The sequence below is a fragment of the Pinus tabuliformis genome, chromosome 6, assembly GCF_031772625.1.
Source record: "Pinus tabuliformis cultivar Carrire ecotype Pingquan chromosome 6, CPIR1, whole genome shotgun sequence".
Taxonomy (NCBI): Eukaryota; Viridiplantae; Streptophyta; class Pinopsida; order Pinales; family Pinaceae; genus Pinus; species Pinus tabuliformis.
The window spans coordinates 1,327,425,218-1,327,444,164 of NC_142292.1; the positions used below are offsets into that span (position 1 = coordinate 1,327,425,218).

At 38.4% G+C, this 18,947-nt stretch overlaps 1 protein-coding gene across 3 annotated transcripts; it reads left to right on the top strand.

The window, feature by feature from the left end:
• The first annotated feature begins 193 nt into the window (after positions 1 to 193).
• LOC149263501 (putative acyl-activating enzyme 16, chloroplastic) lies at positions 194 to 18,523 on the top strand. 3 transcript variants are annotated; one of them, XM_089387980.1, is made up of 5 exons: positions 194 to 315; positions 777 to 1,073; positions 16,727 to 16,924; positions 17,593 to 17,707; positions 18,334 to 18,523. In XM_089387980.1, exons 2-5 carry the CDS (start codon positions 870 to 872, stop codon positions 18,351 to 18,353), a joined length of 537 nt encoding a protein of 178 aa, XP_089244106.1. In that variant the 5' UTR covers positions 194 to 315; positions 777 to 869; the 3' UTR covers positions 18,354 to 18,523. The 3 variants fall into 3 exon arrangements, with proteins under 3 accessions (XP_089244106.1, XP_089244104.1, XP_089244101.1); XM_089387978.1 differs by lacking the exon at positions 194 to 315 and adding an exon at positions 322 to 578; XM_089387975.1 differs by lacking the exon at positions 194 to 315 and adding an exon at positions 322 to 506 and having other exon boundaries at positions 18,334 to 18,512.
• The last annotated feature ends 424 nt before the right edge of the window (positions 18,524 to 18,947 follow it).

Sequence of the window (18,947 nt, forward strand, 5' to 3'; positions counted from 1 at the left end):
AATTATGGCCTCGATAGGCCATGCAAGACTTTATGATGTAAACTTGAAAAAATAAAAAATGAAAGGTTAAACCATTTCTTCTTACTGTACAGTAAAATAAGGCCGAACGAGCGTTTATGGTACCGTGGACCCACAAGGAAGGTAAGATAAAAGGGAAGAGAGTTTCCAGGTAAGTTCTCGAGGGACGATGCCAATACCCACGCAGCACGACATGAAAGAGAATTTCACAGCAATGGTTGTCGGGATGCTCATTATGGTCAATCTCGGCAGAAATGAGACATAACGCCATAAAGCCACGCGATAAGTGAGAACAAGGTTTGCAAAACAAGAGCGCTAATAGCAGCCTTCTTGTGCCGTCAGCGTCATTTTATCCTTACATATATGATATACAGTGCAAAGAGATACGCAAATCGTCATTCTATCCTTATATGATATACGGAGTAAAGAGATATGAAAATCCTCTGAAATCAAATACGCAAATCCTCTGAAATCAAACATTATTTCGGGTAGTCTGAACTCTACATTTTTTTAGTTCAGAGTCATTTCAATTCAAATTGTCAGCCATTCCTCATTAAAATGTATTACAAGACATATATACTCATTCATTGATTAGCATTGGCTTAGAAATCTTATGAATTACATCCACAGGGAGACTCTCATTCGCATTTTAGGCATCTATTCAGACTTCTTCTAAAAACTGCTCAATTTTATGTTTTTTTTGGAGGGGAGCTTCCTTATCTCTGAGCGTAATCTTTGTAATTTTACGTTTTTTGCAGGGGAGCTTCCTTATCCCTGAGCGTAATCTTTGTAGTCGAGAGGTCGATCTAGATCTTATTTTTATTATCGTTCGTCCGCAGTTAAAACTTTTTATGATGCCCGGTTTATTTCAAGTCCAAGTGCGAGGCCACGGCTTCCCGAGTTCTACTAGAGGGTTCAGCGGTGATAAAAATGAAAGAATGCTTAAGCCTTTTGCGGGATGGAATGGACAAGGGTGGGCTAGGTTTTTACTGCGGAGAAATGGAAGGAACCTGTTTCTTAAGAGTCAAAAATCTCGGATTTTATGCACGATTGAGGTGAAATAACATAATTTTGTTATCTGAGTTTATGAATAGTGTTAGGTTTCTTGTTTTTGTTTGGAATTTAAAATTTCAGTAACTTGCAGGCACAACTTGGTATTTTCATATTTTGAAAACCAAATATCTGGGTTCAAGTTAGGAACATATTTCTTTCATAGTAACTTAACCCCTTTTTTTTTTTAACTTAAAATTAAGCTGCCAAAATACGTATGAATACTGAAAAGTGTGAATATATCATTATCACTTTAAAAAATACAGTTTTGTTTATTGTATGTTTTTCAAAAGCAGAATTTTGTTTTTAGATTTATTAAGTTTGTCCTAAAAAATCTACACCCTTTTACAAATTTTATAAAAAAATTCAGATGGTCAATTCAATTGGCCACTTCATGCCAGAAATTCGGTTCCCCAGTGGCTGATTGATCGGATTATCCATGGTGTTTAGTATTTCAGGTCTACGTTTGGATCCATAACAGGATCCGTCGTCAGGATTAGTTTCTTTAATTAAATTTCATTAGTGAGCATGAGAAAGAAAGAAGAAGAACATGTGGCTTGAGTGAAATAGAAATTTGAAACAAATGCATGAAAGTAACAACACAAGCTCTACTGCATGATTGCACACATAAAACAACATTGAAAGTTCAGGGAGCAAGAGCTGAATACATAGAAGAACTCTGATATATTATCATAGAGTTCAGAAATCAATCATAGATACAATAAGCTAGGGGCTTCCCTGTCAATCTATGGCGTGTAGTAATGGATGTGTTGTGAAGTCTGGAAAGGATGGAAGAATGTGGTTGCAAAGAGCCCCTGAAACCTGTGAAAAACATTCCAATCTCACAAATAATGGTCCCCAACTATTCCTTATATAAAATGAGAAGAGAGAGAGAGAGAAGGTGCATCCTAGAAGTGGGAGAGAAAAGATGCTCAAACTCTGGGTCAAAGTTAATGAATGGTGTATTAACTCTCCCTTTAAACCACGTGCTTTACTTCACATAGGCAAGTATGCTTGCCTGTGCTAGATACTCCTCTATTAAGTCGCCCTCTATCAAGAATATGATGAATTTTCTACAAGATGCACAGTAGAATACAATTTTCTGCTAGATAGTTACTTCCTAATGATTTCCGCACACAGTATTCTCACTGATATCATTTAGCAATTACACTTCGGAAAATCTCAACAGTAAATGCAGCGGAAACAGTACAGATCAGAGAAAGACAGCCATGCACAATAGAGACAACAAATTTACCCTTGGGAAACTCAAACTTGGGAGAAAATCAAACAACTTTTCTTCTAGGAGAAATTATTCTTTAGCAAGGTTTACAAATCAATATTTTGTCTAGAAATCTGTGCCAATACCCAAGTCAAAGTACTAGACAAATATGGTCAAACTCCATCAGGTCAAGGCTGGTCAAACTGCCAAAAATAACCATAAGTCAACGCTGGTCAAAGTGCCCAAAATCTGTGGTCAAACCAGCCTGGTCAAACTCAGACCTGTGGTCAGCGCTACAGTTAAATTTGGCTCTGTGGCTCTTGCGGTAAACTGTGGTTGACTGCGGCTCCTGCAACTTGGTCAAATGTGGTCAAACTCGGCTCTTGCAGTTTGGTCAGCTGTGGTCAATCTCGGCTTCTGTCGTTCGGTCAAATGTGGTCAACCTGCCCTCCTTCAACTTTGTCAAAGTCAAGTCAATTCGACCTCCTTTTGTCACACGTGCTACTACTCTAGACGAGAGACGATGTGATGATGAATGATCAAAATGAAGCGTTACATCATGTATATATGCATGTTGAATGGGTTGAATTTTGACGAAGAGACACACCCTTTCATGGTGGGGTTGACTTTGCCCTTTTTGAACCTACATGATGCCCAAAAAATAAAATTTTAATTTTAATTTTCACAATTCTTCTAGGCCGACTTAGGTGACCTCTTGGCATGCGGGAATACCTCCCGATGCTACCTAAAAATCAACACTTCCTCTTAGCGAGGGAGATATTCTCCTTCGCTGCAACAAATTTCCCCTTAGCTAAAATTTCTCCTTCATAAGAAAAATTTATGAGCTTGCTATGTTGATGCATGTTTAAAACTCACTCCGTCCTGGAGCAGGCAATGTGACTCCTCACATGCACGCCTATAGTCACATGCATGTCTATAGATCACTCCATCCTAGAGTAGGCAATGTGAGTATCTTGGGCCATTTACCCCTGGCCAAATTAGCATGGCTCAGCCAAAGTCCATTATGGCTCCTCAGGTAAATGTATCAATCTCCTTTGGTGAAATCAGCATGACCCAACTAAGCTTCTCAGGAGAAGATATGCTCTGTCCTGGAGTAGGCAATGTGACTCCTCACATGCACATCTATAGTCACATCCATGTCTATAGATCACTCCATCCTAGAGTAGGCAATGTGAGTACCTTGGGCCATTTACCCCTGGCCAAATTAGCATGGCTCGACCAAAATCCATTATGGCTCCTCAGGTAAATGTATCAATCTCCTCTGGTCAAATCAGCATGACCCAACTAAGGTTCCTTATGGCTTCTCAGGAGAAGATATGCCCTTGGACCATTCACCCTTGGCGAATTGGCCCAACCAAAGCCCTTTATGGCTTCTCAGTTGAATTACATCTATATCCTTTGGTCAAATCAGCATGACCTAACCAAGTCCTTTTAGCTTCTTAGGAGAAGATTTGTCCAATCCTGCAATTGCCCTGGGCCATTCACCCCTGGTCAAATCAACATGACCTAGCCAAAGTCCTTCATGGCTACTCAGGTGAATGTATCTATCTTCCCTAGTCAAATCAGAATGACCCAACCAGGTTTGTCTGGCTTCTAAGGGGATGGTTTGCCTGACCCTGCAAAGACATCAACACTCCCTCTCAACAAGGGAGACATTTTGTTGTTGGAAATACTGAGAGGGCGGGTGAATCAATGTTTCTTTCAATTGTTATTTTATGCTAGTTAAGATTTTTATCACAAAATAAACCAGAACACAAGAGATAGAACATAAATAATTTTATTGATAAAAAAATAGTGAGGACTCCAATCCTCTTTTACAACGAATTCTTTTACTTTTCAAGGCTCCAACCTTGAGTGAGGACTCTAATCCTCTATGCAAATCTAAGCTCCAACTTAGTCAATTTGAGGACTCCAATCCTCTTAACAATCCAAGATCCAACTTGGTCAACTTGAGGACTCCAATCCTCTTAATCAATCCAAGCTCCAAAAACTTGCTAGAAAAACAATAGATTCAAGACTCACTTCAACAGGTTCCAATACTTCTCCAACAAGGTCTTCAAATGCCTTCAATAGTGCTTCCAAGATACCCTTCAATAGTCCTCCAAATTGCTTCAAGATTGACTCCAATAATGCTTTCAAGGTTGCCTCCAATAGTGCTCCAAGTGTAGACAAAGATACCTGCTCTATATTAGCTCAACAAGTCTTCAATGAAGCTGCTCGGTTCTCCACAATAAATTTGCTCCAACATAGTCTTCAAGTCAACACAAAAGTTCTTCAATGAGGCTACTCCAATAATAGCTTCAAGGTCTTCAAATCTCTGCTCTAAAGAATCTTCATTATACTCTCAAAAACTATTCCAAGGATGTCACTGGTCAGCTCCACAAGAGGCGAGATAGGAGTCTGCTCGAAGACCAAGTAGGTCTGCTCAACATGAGTGATCCAATAAGCCCAAATACCCTGCTCCTTCTCAAGTTCAAGTCTCCTCTAATGAACCCAGAGGTCTGCCATTGAAGGTGGGCTGAAAAACTACTCCAAGATGAGTTCAAGGTTTGCCAAGTAGGTCTATTGATCCAACAAGCCCAAACCCCACTCCTTTCCAAATCATGGTCTGCTCCTAATAAACCAGAGGTCTGCTCCTAATAAGGTCAAGATCTGCTACACAATTCTGAGGCTGGTCGAGCTGTGTTAAGAGCTAATTGTCACAGAATTGAGCCACAGAAATGGCTGAAGTTTGAGCACAGGTCGAACCATAGTTTGGTCACAGACACGAGCCACAGAGGGGGTGAAACAGAAGGCTGAATGTCTGCTCTTTGCTCAGATATATCTACTCCAAGAGAGGCCGAGAATCTGCTCCAAGATGTCTGCTAAAAAGGCCGAACTTCTGATCCAAAAGGAGGCTAAAAATTCAACGAATCCATGACAAGGAATATTCAAAAAAGAGTAACCAAAATTTCCAAGAAAAATCAGATCCAAGAAACCCAAAAACAAATTCTTCTTTTAGCTTGCCACCAAGTTCATGAGTTATGAACTTCTTCTCTTCACTTCAGATCGAATGCTTGTCTTCCTTGCTTTGGCCGAGTTAGATGGTTGGAATGAAGAGTCACAACTTCTATTTATACTTGTTCAACCCTATTTTGAATAGACACATATTTTGGGAGAGGGGCTGACTTATGCTCATGTAGGCCGACCTGTAGAGGAGGTCAAACATTGATTTTTCCCCATTAAAAAATCATTTCTCCTCATTGAAAGGAGTGAGGAGGCATGCTATAGCTCATTGGAAAGGGCTTGGAGTCCTCAACAAGCCTAAATAATTATTTCCTTGAGCTGGTGTCTCCTTCGACATTAAACAAATATTTGACCAACAATCTCCCCCTTTGTTATTGATGGCAACAACCTACTCACATGTTGCTCCCTTTGTCATTGTATTCATGTTACCCCCCCTATAATCGTGCTGCTCCCCTTGTCACCGTGCTACTCCCCTTTTCATATTCTCCCCCTTTGACATCAATAGCAAAGGGATGCTCTAATGGGATGCAAGAGAGATGACCCCCATCTTTTGACAAAGATGTTCAAATGCTTCTCGAGGTAGGGGTTTTGTGAAGATATCTGCAATTTGTTCCTTAGTGTTGACATACTCCATTTTGATGTTCTGCTCTGCAACCTATTCTTGGAGGAAGTGATACTTGATTGGGATATGTTTTGTCTTCAAATGCATGACTAGATTCTTTGAGAGGTTGATTGCACTGGTGTTGTCATAGTAGACAGTGATAGGTTGATTTGTTTCTATGTTGACATCCTTCAAAGCTTCCTTCATCCATAGGATTTGTGTACAATAATCTGCTGTTGCTATATATTCAGCTTCAACTGTGGAGAGGGATATAGATGATTGTTTCTTGCTAATCCAAGACATAAGACAATCTCCCAAGAAGAATGCATTCCCATTGGTACTCTTTCGATCATCAATGCTTCCTGCCCAATCTGCATCAATATATGTTGTCAAGGTAAGATTTGTGCTCTTAGGGTACCATAGTCCAAAATCAAGAGTGCCTTTCAGGTATCTGAGTATTCTCTTTACAACTAGCATATGAGATTCCTTAGGGGTTGATTGGAATCTTGCCACCATTCCTACTGCCTGCATGATGTCTAGTCGTGAAGCTGTTAGATATAAAAGTCCTCCAATCATTGATCTGTAAAGAGTAGCATCCACCATAGGAGATTCGTCATCCTTACTTAGTTTGCAACCTATAATCATAGGTGTGCTCACAATAGCACATTCTTCCATCCCAAATTGCTTAAGCATATCTCTAAGATATTTTTCTTGTGATATGAGTATACTTGCTTTGGTTTGAGTTACTTGAAGTCCAAGAAAGTAAGACAACTCACCAATCATCGACATTTCAAATTATTTTGACATGTTTTGGGTGTTGAAAATGTAACTATGGTCGATACTATTGTACTTTATCATTATGTATTTATTGTAAAATTGAAAAAGAAGAAAAATAAAATTATTTTGAAGCATGGGTTTCATGCTCATTTATTTATTTATTAGGTAAAATCCTCCATTGTAGGCTTCTAGGGTTTCTCTGGAGTCATTAGAGTCATTGTCATATTTATTAGACCCTTCTTGGGCTTTTGTATCATGTAAAGAAAAATTACTTTGAGTCAAATCAATCGCATTTCACCTCCTCACCAAGTCGGCCCTGCCTTGATGAAGTCGGCCCAGCTTAGGGCTATTCGACCTTGTGGAAGCAGTATAAATAGAAGGAGAACTCGACTTATTTGGCATCAATCCATTAACAAGTTCGATCTGCAGTGCAGGAAGAGAAAAGAAGTGCAAAGTCAAGGACAAAAAGGTTAAATCAAAGGAAGGACAAAAATCAAAGCATTGGGACATCTTCTCTCTCACAGTGCGAGTTTTCTAGGGTTTCTGGGCAAATTGCAGGGGCCAAAATTTCTGTAGTAACTGCATGTTTGAAATTCTGAGCTGCAGGGGGGCTGAAATTCCAGATTGAAGCAATTTTGAAGGAAGTAACTCTTGTTGAATTTGACAGTGTTTGTCTACTTGGAAGGAGGGATGACTTGGTGATTGGAGGAGGTCTTTGTCTTCGTCAAAAGGTCTTGGATTGTCTCACTTTGACTTGGTTCGATTATAGAAGAAGAGTTTGACTAGGTTTTCCCTTGGCTGAGTGCCTACATCTTGTGTCTCTTGTTCTTGTGATCTTCATGCATTTTTGATTTAGTAATTGCTTGATGAAAGACAACATATTAAAGAAGAAAAGAAGCCAACACAAATCACAAATAATTATCAAGAAAAGAGGAATCATAACCCTGATAACTATATGCATTGATTTCTCAACATGGTATTAGAGCTAAGAAGGAAGATCACTTTGTTGGCTACCATTTGAAGGAAGGAAAGCACCCTTGGAAGGAAGATCTCTCTCATCTATGGCAAACTATTTGAAGATGGAACTCAAAGACCCTTAAAGATCTCTTGAAAGTTGCAAGAAGCTTTGGTGTCAAGATCATCTACAATCTATCTAGGAGAGTCAAAATTGGAGGATTCATAGTTGCACTTACAGGTACATTTGATGATGACAATGCTTGGATCATTGATAATGGAGCCTCAAGACACATGACAAGAGAAAGTGGACAACTTCAAACCTTATCAAAAGGATCATCATCTCATTCAGTGGAGCTTGGAGACAACAATAGCTATGTAGTCAAAGGTTTTGGATCTACTTCATTAAACCTAGAAGATGGTGGAAAGCTTCATCTTAACAACATTCTCTATGTCCTAGGTTTGAAAAAGAATTTACTTTCTATTTCTTGTCTAGAAGATAAAGGAGATAGGATTGCCTTTATAGATGGAAAAGTTCTTGTTTGGGGAAGGGACTCTAATATTGAAAAATATAGGGTTATTGGGATTCGTGAGGGGAGGTTGTATAGACTTCTAATACCTCCTCCTCAAGCTCTTGTTCATATGGATATTAGTCCCTCTGAGCTTTGGCATATAAGATATGGATACCTTCATTATAAAATATTGCCCTCCCTAAGTCAAATGGTGAAAGACATCCTCAACTTAAAGGAGGACCATGAAGGAGTATGTAAGGGATGTGCTTTGGGAAAGAATACAAAGAAACCATTTGCAAGCAATGACACAAGGTCTAAAGAAGTATTAGACCTCATTCATTCCGATGTGTGTGGACCAATGGTAGATAAATCTCTTGGAGGCCATCTATATTATGTGACCTTCATTGATGATCACTCTAGAAAAACTTGGATTTATCTTCTCAAATCTAAGGATGAAGTTTTTGGAAAGTTCAAAGAATTCAAATCAAAAGTGGAGATCTTGACAGAAAGGAAGATAAAAACCCTTAGATCCAGCAATGGTGGTGAGTATACATCTAAAGAACTCATAGCCTTTTGCAAGGAAGCAGGTATAAAGAGGGAGCTCATAGTTCCCTATAATCCTCAACAAAATTGAGTAGCAGAGAGAAAGAATAGGACCATTAAGAAGGCATAAGAACCATGATATATGACCAAGACCTTCCAAAATTCTTATGGGGAGAATCAACTATGACAACAATATACATACAAAATAGAAGTCCTCATAGAATTCTTAAAAATATGACACCGGAAGAAGCATTCTTAGGGAAGAAACCATATGTAGATCATTTTCGTATTTTTGGATGCCCTGCCTACATTCATATTCCTAAGGATAAAAGAAAGAAGCTAGATTCTACTAGTATGAAGGGTACCTTTGTCGGTTATAGTCTTTCATCAAAGGCATAGAATCTATATAAAGGAAGATTGTCAAATTGAAGTTAGTAGAGATGTCATATTTGATGAAAGCTTTGCATACAAAAAGTCCAAAGATATTCCCGTTGAATTCGATGAAGAAGATATACCATTCTTTGAAGAAGAAGAGCAACATGACAAAGTACCTACAAATCAAGAAGAAGAAGGACCAAGTGAACCCATTCAACCTACAATCATTCCCGAAGTAAAGAAGAGGCCAAATTGGTTAAAAGCTACACTTGAAGATGTCGAAGGACATGGAGCAACAAAAGATACTTTTAGACAAAGTAAGAAAACAAAGAGATACTCTGGATATACAGCTTATATGTCGAAACTAATTGAAGTGGAACCAACCACATTTGAACAAGCCGCTCATCATGATGAATGGAAGAAAGCAATGCAAGAAGAATATCAATCAATCATGAAAAATGGGGTTTAGGAAAGTGTTTCTAGACCTAGTGACAAATCTGTTGTCACCTCTAAATGGATCTACAAAATCAAACATGTTGTTGATGGGAGCATAGATAAATACAAAGCAAGATTTGTAGCAAGGGGTTTCTCTCAAAAGGAAGGTGTAGACTATGAAGAAACATTTGCTCCTACAACCAGGTACACTACCATTAGATCCTTGATTTCTTTAGCAGCTACTATGGGATGGAACATCCACTAGATGGATGTCAAAACAACTTTCTTGAATGGAACCATAGATGAAGAAGTGTACATTGAACAACTAGAAGGTTTTGAGATACATAGCAAGGAATCTCACGTCTGCAGGTTGAAGAAAGCTCTATATGGCTTGAAACAAGCACCTAGAGCTTGGTATGCTAGAATGGATGCCTATCTTTTAAGGATTGGATTTGTCAAAAGCTCTGCAGACCCAAACCTCTACATCAAAGTAGTAAAGAATGAACCAATCATTATTCTATTATATGTGGATGATTTACTTCTTATAAGTGTGGAGCATAGAATTCAAGAATGTAAGAAGATGTTGGCAGCAAAATTTGAAATAAAAGATCTAGGACTTATGCAGTACTATTTGGGCTTGAAAGTTTGGCAGAAACCTGGAGAAATATATCTTGGTCAAGGAAAGTATATCTTCAAGATTCCACAAAAGTTCGATATGATGGATTCCAAGCCTATGACAACTCCAATGATCATCAACTTAAAGAAATTGATAAGTTCAAACTCTAGCCTCGTTGATCTCACATGTTATCGTTAATTGGTTGGCTCATTGATGTATTTGGTGAATACTAGACCCGATATATGTTACACAATGAATGTTCTAAGTCAATTTTAGTTGGAACCACGTCTCATGATCATTGGATAGCTGCCAAGCATATCTTGAGGGATTTGTGTGGGACTATTCATCATTGTCTAAAGTATGATGGAGAAGCACTACTAGTGGTTGTTTTAGTCTGGGATCCGCGATGATTTCTTGGATAAGTTGTAAACAAGATTTGGTTGCTTTGAGTAGTGCAAAGGCTGAATATGTTGCTGCTTGTGAAGTTGGAAAAGAAGCGGTTTGGCTAATGAAGCTTCTATAAGATTTCTTTGGAGGGCCCTTGGATCCCACAGTTATAAATTGTGATAAACAAAGCAACATCAAAATGTCTGAAGACCCCGTGTTCCATTCCAGAACTAAGTATATCCATAATAAGTACCACTATATTAGGAGTTTAGTACAAGATGGGGTTGTGAAGCTGCAGTATGTTTCGACAGAGGAAGAAGTAGCTGATATGTTGACGAAATATCTCCCCAACAAGAAGTTTGCATATTTTAGAAGCATGCTTAGATTGGTGGATATCTTTGATTTGGTTGAGAGGGAGAGATGAGTACGATACAATTGGCCGTATGATGGTAAATGGGAGGACATCTTGGCCTGGTTAGTGTTGATATCTCAGTTATAGTTTGGCCTTGATGATGTCTAGATCCCGGTGTGGGAGGGTATCTTGGTCTTGTGGAGCTCCATTTTAGTGTTTGACCTTGATGATACCTGGATCCTTGAGGGTTGGTGTCTTGGCATGAAGGCCTAGATGGTATCTATATCTTGTTGGATTGATACCAGGGCTGTAGCTTGATGGTACCTATAGTGGCAAGTTGCCTTGATGACACCTTAGTCCCTATTAGTGTCTTAGATCCTTGTATTAGTGTCTTGAAAATGACACTTGGATCCTTGAGTTGATGGACCCTTGAAATAGTGTCTTGCAACTTAGATCTTTGATGTGTTGGATACCTTGGCAGTTTGGTATCCCTAGCATTGCGTATGCTGATACTCTTATGTGAACGTGTCAATTTGAGTTCATCCTTGTACCTGTTTGTACAATTATGAATACCTCCCTAGTTAAGAGGGAGTGTTTAAAATGTAACTATGGTCGGTATTCATAATTACTATTGTATTTTATCATTATGTATTTATTGTAAAATTGAAAAAGAACAAAAAGAAAGTTATAGTGAAGCATGGGTTTCATTCTCATTTTATTTATTTATTAGGTCAAAGCCTCCATTGTAGTCTTCTAGGGTTTCTCCCGAGTCATTAGAGTCATTGTCATATTTGTTCGACCCTTCTTCGGCTTTTGTATCATGTAAAGAAAAAATACTTTGAGTCAACTCAATCATATTTCACCTTCTCACAAAGTTGGCATTGCCTTGATGAGTTGACCCAGTTTGGGGCTATTCGACCTTGTGGAAGCAGTATAAAGAGAAGGAGAACTCGACCTATTTGGCATCAGTCCATCAACAAGTTCGATTTGCAGTGCAGGAAGAGAAAAAGAAGTGCGAGGTCAAGGACAAGAAGGTCAAATCAAAGGAAGGACAAAAATTGAAGCTTTGGGGCATCTTCTCTCTTACACGTGCGAGTTTTCTAAGGTTTGTGCAAGTTGCAGGGGTCAAAATTTCTGCTAAGTACACCAGAGAATACACCCCAACTGATGTGTGATTAGTCTTGCAATTTTGCCCTAGAACAGTCCGCAAAAGGGCTTTAGTCTTCCACGAATAACCTCGGAAAATGTTCTGCAATTTTTTTATGCCCTTTGTATAAATCAGACCGCAGATAGATCCAAGAATTAGCCTCAGGCGTGAGCCCTTGGAGGGCTGAAAATGCCATGGTTTCAGATCTCAGAAAATTGCCATGTCACAACGAAAATTCTTTACACAGGATCTCAGAAAAATAGGGGCGAATAGCCTCAAGGAGCCTGAGCTGATTTAGACAAAAACCAATGAAATTTTTTCAAAACTAACTCGGAATTTCGACCTCCAATCTTCAGATTTGCTTGACTATACTAGGCCATAGAGCTTGGATGAAATCACAAAATATTAGGCATTGAATTCATATCTTTTGTGGAGGATCTGAGCCTACTTTTATAGTGATTGAATGGTCACAAATAAGGGGGCCGACCTCATCCCAAAAGTAGGGAAGCTGACTTTAGATTTGAAATTCAAATTTTGAATTTTAAAATTTCATTTTGGAGCCAAAATTCCCAACATGAACAACCTTTAGGACCGACTTTAATTTAAATTTGATAATATATCCTTGATAACATCTCCCTTTGAATTTGACTAGGATAGGCCTTTTTAATTTTAATTTCCTTGTATAATATAAAATTGCTTGTAGCATCTCCTTTGGGTTTTCTTGACCAAAAAATGGGGTTTCAACTTCGAGAAGCCATATCTCCTCAATTGAGAGGACCCACGTGATGTGCCACCTACTATTGGAATTGGCACAATCAGGAGAATCAAATGAAGATGGTTACATAAGCAAATTCACCGATCTTCATCCTCAAAATCTTCAACAAGTGTAGGGCGTCTAGGGGTTCCCAGGGATTCTTGTCATTTGGAGCTTCCAATCAATGCAAACTAGATGAATACTGACGTTGGCATCAATGACAACACCATTCAACAAAGCGCAGATGAGGCCAAGTTGTGGAGAGAGGATGATTTATCCAGTGGGCTGATTTTCTCGAGTGCAAAGGGGTTGTACGAGGAGGAAAGGAGAGGGTCGATTTGTTGGTGGTGAAGGCCGAATTTCTCCAGGGCTAAATTCTCTAGCAGGTCAGTTTTTTGGTGGGCCAAATTCCTTGGGTTGAGTTTTTAGTGGGGGCCAAGTCACATGTTCCAACAATGCATTTTTTCCGTGTATTTTTCCCTTGTGGATCTAGGCCTAGATTTTCCCGAGGATTTTAATGAAGGAAAATTGTTATACTTATTGTTGTGATGTGACTGATCTCTTTGATTTTATTTTTTTCGCTGCAAATATTTTATTTGAGAAGTTAAATGCCAATGATTTTATTTTCATAGCAATTCAAAATATTTATAATTTTATGGGAATAAATTGTTGAGGTATAAATAAATATGGGCTAGTATTGGAAATTTAACACATAATTGCCCATTTCATGTGTTTTTGGAGTTTTATCTTCCCTAAAAGGGCATGGCGTCATACTAGAGAGGAGCTTTGACCCATAGTTGTGGGCTTTTAGTGGTTTATTTTATTGTGTTGAGCAATTGGGTTGGTTTGTAACCCATTTTCTTCATGTACACTCAAAATTAAACTTGTCATATGGCTTTTAGGCTAATTATTGAGAGTGATTGACCTCATATAAATAGAGGATCACTCATTTGTATCTTTTCATCATCACTCACGAATTTCGGCCTCCTTTAGAGAGCTTGACTTAGTCATGTGTAACTCGCTCGACTTAGCCATGTGTAACTCGCTACTTGCAGAGATGTGATCTTATTGTAGCTATTGCTATTGGAGGTTGATTTTGTCTTGGAGATGCCTTTTTGGGATTGAAAGAAGGCTATTTCATGGAAGAATTGTAAGTTTAATTGCATATTTTATTGTTTTTCATGTGATTAATTAATGCTAGGGTTCTTCTTGTTCCATGTTTAATGCATATTATTTAAAGAAAATTTTGGTTGATTGTTGCATGTTAAATTTATGGAAAATCTTGGGACTCAACCAATTGAGCTAACCCTTTGGGCTAGGGTTTTCCCCCTTACTCCAAGCATTAATTCAATTTTGCTTAAATTTAGCCCTAAAAATTCCATCACCCAAGTAGGAATAGCCTAATAGGCACTTGGAATCCTTATGTTGGTCAAACACTACAAAAACTTCAATACTTTTCTTCCTTTTATTTTTCTAAGTTCTTCAAGGCAAGCTGCTACGGCTATTTTGTAGGGCTAATTTCAATTAGGGCCTTTTTGGATGGACATTGGAGCTTAAGAGACTTGTATTTTACCTTGTCGAACCTTTTCACTCAAAATCTAGCATTTTACCTAGTTAAATTTGCCCTAGAATGTCATGTCCCCATTTTTATCCTTCTTCATAGTGCAGCCAGGGTGGATTTCCAGGGCAGGAGATGGCCAGGTCAGTGGAGCAGGTTTATGTCATCAGGGTTTCCGATGGAGTTTTGCGGAGTTTTTATGGGATTTGATGGCATTCGCTTGGCATATTCCATCATCTGCACAGTTTGCCTTTTGTTCCGTCGCATTCCGACAACTTTCAGAAATCAACATTATTATTGGGCATAACTTAATTAATTATGCTCGAGGTGGCATTCCGAGGAGATTAATTGGTGGAACACCTTAGTCACTAGTGTAACAGCTCGTTGGAACTAGAACGGGAAGATCTACAAGATGGGATGGTTAGATATGAGTTTTAGTGGCCTGAGGAGACATGGTGGCCAATTTACCCTTTTCCCGCATTAAAAGAATATTTTAATTGAAATAAAAGAGGGAAAAGTGCTCCATGATTAAAATAATAATAAAATAGAAGGTTCTAGAGGAGTCCATCAAATCTATAAAAGAAGAGGAGGAGACCATTGGAGGACAACTTGGTTTTGATATTGTTTCTTATATGTGAGGTTGAGAACCCGGTTCTCTACTCCAATAGTAGCCCTAAGACGGAAACCCTTTGGTGATTCAGTGAGAGTGGGCGAGCACCCATCTCATCCCTTGGTGAATCCATTCAGGGTTCACAGGTTGCAGTGTATTGGTTTTTTAGTTTGTTTTGGAGGCCGATTGCGACATTATTGTAGATCTGTCTGAGGCCATTTATTTGAGCGATATGGGTTGTATTTGCATGTAAACCCCAGTTTTTCTAATATAATAAAGATCAGAATTTCCTGTTCATTGCGTTATGAGATTGCAGTGTTTTATTTGCTTATTTTTACATGGCAATCTTCTATTAAATGTATGACATATTTTATGTGAAGAGCTTGTTCCAAAAATTGTTGATTTGGGACACTACATAGAACTTAGAAGGGCCGACATCATTCTCCCCAAGTAATTTGTGCTCTAGAAAGTTCCTAACCCTAGCTAGGGTTTCAACTTAAGGCTTAATTTGATGGTTTGCTTTCTCCTTTGTTGATCATATCAATTGCAAACCCTTTCTTGGGTGTTTGTAGGCCTAGATGTTCCTTTGTTGATCTATTTCTTGAAGCCCTAGGTCACATGTGCCTCTTTTAGGGCTTGTCATATTATACACTGCTCTTGTATAAAAAGAATCACGTCTTGTCCATTGAGGAGTATCTTTATCTAGTCTACATTTACATCACCTTGAGCCATATAACCTGGAATATCCTTTAGGTGATCACCGTGAAGGCTCCGTTGTGGTGCAATTTCATTAAAGAGCAAGAGGAATATTGTTTAGATTACAGTGGCATCTCCCTCATTTTTGCAACAAGGTCTGGCCTTTGCTTCGTGAAGCCTTTCATAAGGCCTGCTAGATTTTGAGGCAGCAGTGCCGTTCTAGCATCTTGTCGGACCTTTGCAAGGCTGCTAATGTGTGCGGTAACAAGTCTCATTTCTTTAACTACTTTTGGAGGACGAATGCTGACATCAATTGTTAGGAAAAGTACCTATTCTCTTGCATTGCAGGAAGTGACAGGTAGAGATCTCTATGACTGCAAAACAAATTCCCATTCCCACAGATTTTTCACACTATGATATCCTTAGGCAAATCGTGAGGGATTTTGTGGTTGTGAACAGGGAAGAAAAGTTATCTTTCCTATCACAGATTTATGGCTCATATTCCTCTCAACGTTGTCTAGGTGTGCTTTGGCATATTGTTGCATCGTTGTCTGTTGAATTATCTTTTCCTTTCCTTTCATTTTTTTGTTAATGAGAAGGAAGATTCCTTAACCAGTTTTGTGTTATAGTTTTCCTGATATTCTTTCAGGTCCCATTAATCATATTTGGTTATTTGTGGAAACTTATTAGTATAATTTCATTCTTTCTTCCAGGTCTGCTCTCTGTTTTGAGTGACAAAGTTTACAAGAGACAGGATTCCAATGTTTACAATACAGTTTCTTTAATGAACAATTAAAATGCTACGTTTGGTAGAAAGAAGTTAAACGGAAGGTTATACCAGCATATCGATTGTTAGCTTGATTGCAAAACTGATCAAGATCTGGTCCTTAATCACTTCCTTGATATATCTCCTTTCAAAACCAATGTTTGTGGTTTATGTTTTAAATTTTGTGTAAATACAATATGCATTATCTTTTTCAAGGGAAACATTATTTCTCGTGGAAATTTTTGGTTAATGTTTTATTTGAATGATATCTAGTTCATATTCTCAATGCCTGTCCAAGAAAGATGATGGTCATTATTAATCTGCTAAAGCCAGGACAGAGGGTCATCAGATTTAGAAAATGTGCACCATTGCTTGAGAACACATTTTTAGAGCAAAATGGTACCCATATTTCAACTGAATGGAAGGCTGTCCCAGACATTTGGAAGACAGCAGCAGAGCAATTTGGAGATCGAACTGCCTTGGTGGACCCTCATCATGATCCACCTACCCAGATGACTTACAAACAGGTACTATTTACTAGAGTTCTTCTAAAATGCTAAAATGCTCTTTGTAACGAACGTGAAAGTGCAAGACATAATGATTGCCTGCATTATTTTCAAAGGAATTTCATGATTATAGCCCATCTCATTTCTAGTTTCTTAAGTTCTTCTCACTGCAAGTTAAAATAAGAAAATCTGATCACTTTTTGGCACTTTATCGTATTCTGTTTCAGAAAGAATTTCATGACAGAAATATGTCTACAAGTCTATCTTATGGTTCTTAAATACTAGAAACAAAGAGAATTTGAAGCTGCAAACCTCATGATTTTTGTTACACGGGAATTAGTCTCGAACTAGTAATAAAAAGAACAACGATGAGGATTTCATCTCACTTTGCTTGCAGTGAGGGTTTCCTCGATTCCAATTATTTATAAAGTCCTACTTTTAGGCACGAAGGATTATACAATTAGAATGTGTGTTTACCAGTTACATGCCTGAGAAGTGAACTCAAGACAAACGACTCTGTTGAGGTTTCCATAATGCATGAACATTTAAATATTCCACTCAACTGTTGCAATTTCCAAACTTTACACTATCCAAAAGAACACTATCTCATTGTTGGAGGATAATCGTTTTGCTTAGAAACTTTACCATCTGGATCATTCCTAATGGAAATGGTACTGTCAAAATTTCAGCTTGAACAGAAAATTTTGGATTTTGTGGAAGGGTTACGCACTGTTGGAATACTTCCAGATCAAAAAATTGCTCTTTTTGCAGACAATTCATGTCGCTGGTTGGTTGCTGATCAAGGTATATTTAGCCATTTAAAAGTCTGTTATATTTTTGTTCTAGCATATCGAAATTTTGTTATCTATATTTCTTCCTTTTCCATCTTTCTTTAAAATTTAGCAGGGGCAAGAACAAGACATTCTAGAAAGAAAATGAATGCCCATGGCTGACACCATGTTAGTTACTTGCACAGGACACTTACAAATATGTAACACATATGTTATGGGAACTTTTTAAGCACCTCCAAAACTCTATATATTTAAACCCATAAGTGAAATATTCCTTTGTGATTATCTTATTTAAGGTCTATTCTCATAAACATTTTATTTATCTTGTATTCTTGTATGCCTTCTGTTTCTTTGGAAAATCCTGATTTATGTTCATCTTTGTGACCTTTGCATCCCGTCACTCTTGATGTACTCCTGCACTCATGGTTTTTATGACAATGCTAGATACTCAAATTTCTAATTGAGGCATATATACTGATGAGCCCCAAATTTGGTAACATTTTGGGCTCATTTGGCCTAACTACCCTTGTTCAATCCTTCATTTTTCATAACTTATGCATTATTTTTTAGTATGTTTATGTCATTTGTACGAATAAGGGTAGTCACTATTCCTAGGTGGCTAACACGTGCTCATTTCAGGATTTTTTGACACATGTTGAAGCAAAACCGAGCAGACATGGGCTATGAGACAGCCAAGCTTGGGTTGAGGATTCGTAGGGGGGTTGTCTATGGCATTAAATAGCCTCCCTCGGGATCTTCACCCCCAACTCCGAGCTCCAAAGGCCACCAAAACCGGATCTAGAAGGCAGCCAAGCAGATTTCTTGGAAGGAGCTGTTCACTCACAGTTTGGGCAGCCAAGTCCCATAGATTTAGGAGGCCAGCTAGGGCCTCGTAGTGTATAAATGTTAAGGCTTCAGCGTTCGAAAATGACTTTTGGGAAAACTCTTGCATATTCTGCACTACGTGCTGCTAGCTCTGTTTTGTTCTTTTGTAGCCATTGTTGGCATAACTCTTGACTTATGATTATTTTTTGATAATGGGATGCAGTCAGATTTGATATCAGCTCTGAGTTTTGTTTAGGAGCCATAGCTCTCGGGGTTGGGCCCAACTTGAGAGCCTAGGGCCTCCTTCTTTGTATTGTTACCTTTCCTTTCAGCACTGTGATTTTATTTTTATGCATTTGAAACGAAGTTTGTTGAGCTAGATTTAGTTGTGTTGGTTAAGTAGGTCATTGTTGAGGAATAGAATTACT

Coding starts and splice junctions, on each gene's coding strand:
- LOC149263501 (XM_089387980.1), top strand. CDS start 870: ATGATGCCCGGTTTATTTCAAGTCCAAGTGCGAGGCCACGGCTTCCCG. Junction 1,074..16,726: donor GGATTTTATGCACGATTGAG/GTGAAATAACAT, acceptor AATCTGCTAAAG/CCAGGACAGAGGGTCATCAG. Junction 17,708..18,333: donor CTGGTTGGTTGCTGATCAAG/GTATATTTAGCC, acceptor TGCTCATTTCAG/GATTTTTTGACACATGTTGA.